Source organism: Limanda limanda, chromosome 9 (assembly GCF_963576545.1).
Source record: "Limanda limanda chromosome 9, fLimLim1.1, whole genome shotgun sequence".
Classification (NCBI taxonomy): Eukaryota; Metazoa; Chordata; class Actinopteri; order Pleuronectiformes; family Pleuronectidae; genus Limanda; species Limanda limanda.
In genome coordinates, this window is record NC_083644.1 from 21033901 (window position 1) to 21043163 (window position 9263).

At 42.0% G+C, this 9263-nt stretch overlaps 1 protein-coding gene across 1 annotated transcript in view; it reads left to right on the forward strand.

The window, feature by feature from the left end:
• The window catches only part of unc13a (unc-13 homolog A (C. elegans)), a 47831-nt gene extending 41748 nt beyond the window's left edge, over positions 1-6083 (forward strand). Inside the window, exons 42-45 of the mRNA XM_061078257.1 lie at positions 35-91; positions 3117-3209; positions 4661-4820; positions 5795-6083. Of these exons, the coding sequence (XP_060934240.1) occupies positions 35-91; positions 3117-3209; positions 4661-4820; positions 5795-6083 (599 nt within the window). The remainder of the gene's footprint in view (positions 1-34; positions 92-3116; positions 3210-4660; positions 4821-5794) is intronic.
• The last annotated feature ends 3180 nt before the right edge of the window (positions 6084-9263 follow it).

Below are 9263 nucleotides of genomic sequence, written 5' to 3' on the forward strand. Positions count from 1 at the left end.
GTTCACTCCTCCCTCTGCCCCATCTGTGGGCCAGTGTTCGGCGGGAAGGGGGTGAGGTTCACCACTAGTGAGGATGTTTACCCAGACAAGGGTATGTGACACTCGGGCTCAGGGCCTGAGACATGCAGGACAACCAGAAAAGTCTCCAGACCAAATCCCAACTCCCTCCACCCTCCACCTCCCTCCCCATGTGCATCCTGAAACGCCCCCCCTGCCTGCTCGAACTCATCACAGCAGACAAATGCATTGCACAGATGCAACATACTAATTCCTCTCTTCCTCGCTCTATCTCTGTAAACACACAACAATATGAATGTAGACTTTATGCATTCATGCATGTAATATCCACACTGATGTCTGTATGTATGGAGCTGCACTGAATACATACGCCACAGACTGTATGTATGAGCAGACATTGAAGCATGATGTGCGGACATCAGAGGAAAAGAACAGAAATGCATTAAAGTGGAGGAATCCTGATCCAGCATGATGTCACCGTCAGTGGCCCGAGGGCCAAGCGTGCGTGTGTGTGCGTATGTTGAGAGCGTGTCACCGGGAAAAGCCATGTGACAGAGAGGGACTGTCCTCAAGCTTGCTGAAGCAGAGGTTCAGTGAATTATCTGTCTCCAGTGTGGAGGACAGGGATGAAACCCCCACCCCCTCCCCACGTTACTGCCCCTCCCACTGTGTTTGAAGTGAAAGGCATTGATGAAGAGGAGATTATGAGGATGATGATGACTGTTGGCTCAGTTTGTCTGGGAGGGCTCCCTGTCCCTGCCTGCTGTATCATCACACACAAACACACACAGAGAAGCACAAACACAAACACACGCACACACAGAGCTCCCACGTGCTGCGCTGCCCACCCTGCAGCAGTGATGAGAAAAGGGTGTTCGACCCCCACCCCTTCCCTCCATCGGCTGAGCCAATCAGAAGCAGTCCCTCAGGTCATGTGGTTTGAGTTCTGTCACTTCATATTTGTATCAAAACAATTGACTTTTTCGCACACACATGCAAGACAATGCATAACTGTATCCATTCAGCTAATTAAAAAACAATTAACCATTACATAATTACAAGTTACGTTAAAAAAACATATTTTTCTTGTAAAGTTATGACTTTATCCTCATAAAATTTTAACTTTTTCTCATAATATTACATCGTCATAGTCATAGAATTCAGATTTTTTTTTGTATCACAACTTTATTCTTGTAAAATTAGGAATTTACTCTTGAAATATCCCAGTCTTTTCGTCAAAATGTTTTGAATTTAATTTTTACATTAAATTTAAAATTAAAAGCCTTACGTAAGCATGAGCAGCTGTTTATTTATCAGTCAAGAACAAACACTCTCAAAGAGATGTCTCCAGTTTAGGAAAGAAACATTAACATTAGAGTTTCTTTGCTTCCATTTCTATCGACTCTTGTGTTTTAGGCGTAAATTCCAACAAATCTATCAGATTGCCTTCTAATCCTTTAAAAGCCACATGCTCATCATATTTATTCTGATTAAGATTTGCAGTGTGGTTTAAAGCAAGCACCTGTGATTGTTTAAGAAGCAAAGCCTTCGCCTCCCTGGCAACATCTCCATTCCTCCCCGGCCAGCAAAGTTTTCTTTTTTCCTCTTTCATGGACGTCCTCCACAGTGTAGACAAGGCCAGATGGATGAGTGCTGCTCTCTTTGGTCCCGCTGGCAGCGAAACCAACAATCCCATAATGCTCTCCAGGGAGCTGCAGAGAGCTGCATGCCAGGAACATTCTGCCGTCTAACTCCCACAGACACCTTGTTTAGTGGGCGGCTGGTTGAAAACACACACACACACACACACACACACATAGGCTGTTGGTCGTCGCCACAAAGATACCGTTGACAGAATGAAGTCGCTAATTAAAACATTTAGAATTAATGTCCATCTGTCACCGTATCCTTCTGGAGTTGTGTGTGGAAGTTAACCATGACATAACCACACCAACACACTGAGGAAAGATCTGACCACCATGTCCCTCCCAGACAAAGGAGCTGGAGCTCCTGGTCCTCTTCTCCCTGAAACAGTGACAGCAGCTAGAAGTCAATGCCACAGGACCCTGAGTCCAGGGCTGAGCTATTTTGGATGGAGGGTGCAGACGTGGAATAATTGAAATATATATTGTATTCTTTCAGGGTAACAATTCAAAGATGGATCTCAGACTAGATCTATATGCATTCCCAGCCATATAATCTGCAGTGTAATGATTCAAATTTGAGTCTTCACGACTCGTGCCCTGTCGCACAGTGCAGCTGTATTAGGTGAGCTGGATGTTATTAGAACCATCACTCACCGTCAGATCTGAGAGGCTGAACGACTCCTCTCTCCTGTTAGCTCCTTCCCCATTTCCTGCCCCTTTCTCTGACCATATTAACGTCTGTACCAAGGAATGGGTGTGTCCATCTGAGCATGTCCCGACCTGATCTACGTCAGGGGAACTAACCACTTCTTACTGTCTTCATCTTCTTCCTCATCTTCTTCTTCTTCTTCTCCCTCGTTTTCTTGTTGCTCCTCTTCTCCCTCTTTGTTTTATTATTTTTCCTATTCTTCCTCCTTTTCTCTTTTCTATCTCTCTTTCTCTTCTTCCTCTCCATCGCTCTGTTCTTCTGCCTCTTCTTCTTCTCTACATCCACACAGACACTATGCATCTATGAGTGGGCTCACATTACTGTCCTCACTGGATCCACATTGTCTCTGAACCACTAAATCTGTTTCTGGGCGCCTCACGATGCAAACTGCACACTAAATTTAAAACACTTGTGCCCACTCATAGCAGCTTTGTCTGATTGACCACTTCCAGACCACAACACTCACACAAACAGATCACTGTGCCTTGTTTAAAATGATCCTGTTCCACAGTGATTATTTCAAAAAAAAGAAACATTTGTCCAGTAAATATTTTGTGTACTATCCACATGGTTATAACTGATTCTATTCCAATGTGAGGAATTGAAATGGAATTGGTCTGTTACCTTGTTTTCTGTGAGGGCACAGTGGCTTGTGTTGCTGTTTGGTCTGTGGCAGGAGCTCAAGTAGTTCATGTGTGCAAATGTGAGTGTGTTAATGAACTGTGTCCTGTCGGCACTATCAGGCTCTGGGGTGGACGATGCTGTGGGAGAGGTGTCCATCCACGTGGAGATCTTCACTCACCCCAACACTGGAGAGCACAAGGTCACAGTGAAAGGTAAAGGAGAATGTTTACTTGGAATAGAAACGGATCAGCTTGAACGTTTATTATTGACACTTTGATTAATATTTGACAAAGACAGTCCTGCGCCGAGTTCCACCATCTTTTTCCAGAACTTCTCAAATGCATCATACGGTTGACATCAGTGGACAGTGTTTGTTCAGCTGGAGATGTAAACGATAACTTACAAAATACAGTTTGCATCTCTACACGTCAATCTCCATGACAACTGGGCAAACGCTAGCCTCCTATGTAACTGTGTGATACAGTTGTAAGCTCCAGAAAAAGCTTATAAGTGGACGTTAATTTGAGATTGTTTTGTCAAACATTATATAATATTTTGATACAACTATTGACAGAAATGGTGGATTTGAGAAAAAAAAAGTTAAGTTAACGTCAACACTGCAAAAAGATAAACAACCAAAATCTTAGACAGGTTTTGTTTTTTTATATAAATTGCATCATTAAACCAGCAGGTAGTTTTTATTCTAAATGTCACTGCTTTGATGAGCCAAAGTTCTTTAATAATATATAAAAAAAAATTCAATAAAGAAAGTGCACATTCCATGAGTTTATTCACCCACCTGAGAACAGTTAAAGATATAATATATTACACTTCCTCATTAAATTACCACTAGACGACTAGACCTACATTATTTATTTAATTGACTGGTGCATTTACTTCACCCAAAATGTGTCCAACAATGTTCAAACCCGGAGAAATACACAATTTTATTCAATGTAGCAGGACTTTCATTTGTGTCGCCTTTTATTTGCATCAAATCAGCTTTAACTTTGACAGAACTTGAATACACAACCTTATTCGTGAACATGATTTGCGTCTGAGTCGTGTCATTTTCATCAGCAGCGGTGGTGCGGTCGACAACACCCATGATCCCACGCTGCTTCATGACATCATCAAACTAGATCTTTTTTAGTTTAGTTTTAAACTTTGCACATTTAAGATTAAAATAATCCTGTAATCAGTCATTTCCACCCGCCTCTAACAGAGGCTTGTCTAAATTTATTTCACATAAGGTTATTATATAGTCACACCATTGCATTTTTTACACTTAAGTCTTCAGTGGAGCAGGTGAACAGGAAGGGGTCAAATGGAAACATGGTCTAAGAGGAAATTTTAAATAATATTTGTTAGTTTTTCAGTGTCAAAGGTATAAATTAGTGCATTGGGAAGTTATTTTAATGTATGTATTATTACTATGATAGTAAAAAGGAATAGATGCCAGCATTCAAAGAAATATCGAACTTTGCATGTATCAAATTCCAGGGCTACTTTTATTGTCTGTGAATGTGAGGCCTGAGAGAGAGCCAGTATTGTGTTCTTCTGAATCTTCCCTCTCTCATCACATTTTCACACATTTTCTCCTCACAAATGTCTCACTCGCTCACGCACACTTTCCCATCCTTTCCCTCTGTCCCTGCCTCAGTCGTGGCTGCCAATGACCTGAGGTGGCAGACGCAGGGAATTTTCCGGCCCTTCGTGGAGGTCTACATCATCGGCCCCCACCTCAGCGACAAGAAGAGGAAGTACGCCACAAAGTCGAAGAACAACAGCTGGGCTCCCAAATACAACGAAACCTTCGCATTGTGAGTAGTTGATGACAATAACGATGATAATAATTGTCTCCGCAGAGGAAGTTATGTTTTTTCGTCCGCGATTGTTTGTTGTTGATGGGATGAGGCAAAACCTACTCAACCGATTTCCCAGAAATTGTGTGGAAGGGTGGTGCATGTACGGAACGTATTGCATTCACTTGAAAAAAAAAAGAAGCTCTGGGTAAAAAAACAACAAGAGTCCCAACCACCAACCTGCTTATAACAGGAATGACACATCAATCTTCCATAATAAAGCCACTAACGGGACAAAAATGAAAACTATCCTCTAACTATCTGTAGCATATCTCCCGAAAGATGGTCGAGACTTTCAACTGATGTTTTCAGGTTTATTTGAAACTTGATTGAAGATTGATGTGTAGTTCCTGTTATAAACAGGTTGGTGGTTGGGACTCTTGTTTTGAAAGGGGTTCTAACGGAAAGGGTAAAAATGGGAAAAAAATGTGAGCGAAAAACAGGATATTTATCTTGGAAAAACAGGGGGGAAAAAAATTCGAAAAACAGAAAAAAATAATTACTTCGAAAAACAGAGCTTTTTTTCATTTAATTTTTTTTACCTGGAGCTTTTCTTTTTTTTCAAGTGAATGCAATACGCTTCCGTATGCATGACCAAAAGAAGCATCCATTCATTTTGGTGAGGGTCCGGATCAGGGGTCTTTACCAGGTTTATATTTTATTTATTTCTCTTTTCGTTATCTTTGCGCGGTTTTTCAACATTTTCTTTGAGATTAACAGAATATTCATTCATCTTGATGAAAAAATCAGGCACATTTATGGGATTAATATGTATGAGTTTGCGCAATTTGGTGCCGATGCAACTAGAAATCAGGATCTAGTGAAATAAAATGCGGTTTCATAAGGGGACTGATGGCAGAGGGAGGCTCTTGTTTTACAACAACGATTTAGAGATGTGCTGGTATTTGACTTGTCTCTCTCCTCCGCCGCAGCACCCTGAGCAGCGAGGTGGGTCCGGAGTGCTACGAGCTGCAGGTGTGTGTGAAGGACTACTGCTTCGCCCGAGAAGACCGCACCGTGGGAATGGCCGTCTTGCAACTGAAGGACATGGCCTCCAAGGGCAGCGTGGCCTGCTGGCTGCCGCTGGGTAAACGCATCCACATGGACGAAACGGGCCTCACCGTGCTGCGCATCCTGTCCCAGCGCAACAACGACGACGTGGCCAAGGAGTTTGTCAAGCTCAAGTCCGACCAGCGCTCTCCTGAGGAAGGCCGCAGCTAAGACTCAAAAAAAAGAATTAAAAAAAAAGACTGTTTGAAACCTGAATCAGATGTCGCCATATACTGCCCTGGAGCTCTCTCCCGAGCCACTGCTAGCCACTGCCCTGATGATCCAGTGTTGTAGAAGCACAGATAAGACAGTCACCACACACCCAGTGCTGTAAATACATTCATTTCAGTGGGAAACACGTAGTGCTGCGCAAAGCATCACTTTCATTTTCTTCATACAAAAAAAAAGCCCCAGTGTCTTCATTGTCACAGATATCAACCGTCCTTATGAAGAACAGCACATACACTTTAATCCTAGAGCATATATATACTTTCTATCTATATAGGTGAGTCATGCTGTTCCATAACCAGTGGCTTGACCACCCGCCCACACATGCCCACATCCTTCCGGTTCCTCTCCTCCCTCCCCGGCCTGCGCCCGCTCAGGCAAGTGCCAAGAGATAAACGCTGAAACATCCCGAGACCAGCCCTAAGCACACTGGGACCAACTGACCCATTAACAACCACAACAATGGCTGCACTGCCTCAAACATTCCAGATATTATGGAGGGGAACAAAGCACTATTTATTTTTATTTACAGCCTTCTTCCGAGTTATATTTATATTTGAGTATCATTATAAGTAAAGAATAATATATGAAGGACGTAATGTATAGTAGTTATAAAGGGATTATTCAATGGACGTGTGCCACTTGAGAAATAGTCCTCGTCTGTCTTTCTGTCCCTCGACCCTGTAACAGAGCACACTGCCTGACACCCTCAATGCCTTCTGTCCCGTTGACCCTCGTACATATGGTTTGTGCGTCATCAATACAGCGACTGTATAGAGAGACGAATCTGATGAAAACACAACTGCAGGCACTGTGATTCATCAGAGTGTGCGTGTGTGCGTGTGTGTGTGTGTGTGTGTGTGTGTGTGTGTGTGTGTATGATCTGCGTTTGTAATATGTTCTAATGTCGACCTCATGTGTTGCCTGTTACCTGCAGATGTAATCACAAAGCCATCACTAACAAAGCGTGTCACACAGAGGAGGGATTTATTCACATTCTGGCTGGATTTTGAAGAGATTATTTGACTCTAGGGGTTATAAAACGTGTGTCTTCTGATGGTTATTCCATCTTCTTTGTGTTACTATAAACATTCCACAACCAGACGGCCCTGAACTGGGTGTGTGAGGGTGAAGAACTCTACCTTATCAAAATCAGCACCTAAGCAGATGATAAAAACAAGAAGTTCCCTGAGACCTTATTTTGCTAAAGCAACCTCCTGTGGGTTAGAAAGCAGCAGCACCGGCGCCCCAGGGAGAGCACAAACCGTTAATGATCCCACTACCCATCATTCCCTAATGATTCCGCCACAGGTGCTGTAACCCTATTCCCTGGTAAGGAGAAGTCCGACCTCTGCTAAAGGGCTGTAGATCCACACCACACCAGGGTCTGGTACCTGCACTTAAAGAACCTACAGTTCAGTCTGTTGCTCTAATCAGTGGAGAGAGAAGCATGGAGATTTTAGAAGCACAAGGTCGTCGCCGCACCTATTTCAACATGTTTATACTGAGCTTGTCCTTCAGTGATTGTTTATAAATTTACATCAGTGTCATGTGGAAATAAATGTAGTGAAATGGCCATTGACAGTCCAGCATGTCACTTCTATTTTCAGTGAATGCCCCATGAAAAAAAGAAAAGATTTATTTGCCTGTTCGAGGTTTATATGCTTGTTGTGATTTTAAAAACAGCATCCAAATGAGGAACTGATGATCAGGGTCAACGAGTTAAAACGACAGGTTGTATGTTTTGTTGTTCTCTTCCTGCTTCTTTGTTACATCGCTCCTGACGAGTGCCTCTCCAGCCCGGAGCACTTGACGATAAATTAATAATTTTAAAGACCCCCTTTTTTGAACAAGGTGTAAGAACTGAACTCTATGCATTTAAATCTCTAATTAAAATCTATGTAGATGAGTCATTTATGAGAAACTCTTATAATGTTTACAATGTGGATTATTTTTCAGATTATATCAGCACAAGCGTTTGTCTGATATGTTGTTAACGCCGTCTATATTGTAACAGGCCGGATCTCGCGGGTGTAGTCGAGCTGATCAGAGCTGAGACTTGTTTGTACAGCGTCTCAGTGCAGATTTGAATATTATGGAACAGACAGAGATTGATGTTGGTGTTGGTGTTGCACAGTGTAAATAGCTCAGATGTAACAGACACACGTCAGACTATGTGAAGTGAAGTTTGCTGCTCTTTTGTAGACCTGAATTTTACTCTTGGTGAATGGGCAGTTGGGAAATGATGTCTGTGTGTGTGTGTGTGTGTGTGTGTGAGTGCTTGCTGGCGTGCGTGCGTGAGAGAGAGAAGGTGCCCATTCAGGAAATGTAGCTTTAATTAAGAGTTATATTAAGACTGCGTACACACAGGATATGATGATGAAACAATATGTACGAATCTATAAATGAGCTTGTTAAGCTGCTGCAAAAATGGAAGAAGTGAGAAACTGAATCTAAAGAATGTTGGTGTGTACAAGGTCTTTTCCTCGAAGGGAACATCTGCACATTCTTTTAAGAACTTTACATAACAGGTAAACAAGCGTCACAAAGCAGTAAATTGCCACGAAAATAAATCTTTATTTATTGCTGTTGACAATGATATTTTAGAGGAGGAGGTTTGGGTGTAACCAGGCTGGCATGAGACACAGAGATGTTAATGGAGTATAAATGTAAAAGCACAACAAAAAGCACAGACACAAAGTCGACAGACATGCATGATCTGTTCTGTGCAGAGGAGGGCACCTGCGCCGCCATGCCGGTTCCTGTACTTCCAGAAATGGTGCATGATAGGAACAATAAAACAAAAAGGAAAAAAATATTATTGTGCCAGCACGCATTAATTATTTGATGTTAATTGCCAATCGTTGTCTCCTTTATTTTGTAATATTTCCTTCTTGTTTTCTATTTTTCAAATGGTTGTGAATATATAAATATGTATTACTGATGATGTGTAGTGGTACAAAGTACTCGCATGGGAATTTTTTTTATACACAAGATGTTTCTAATTTTTTTTTTTTTTATATTCTGGTTGTTCTTATTGGGGGTTGATTGGGGCTGATGTCCCACTGTGTTCCTGCTTCCAATAAAAGATGGAGAAAAAAGCTTCAGTTCATTGCCTGTTTG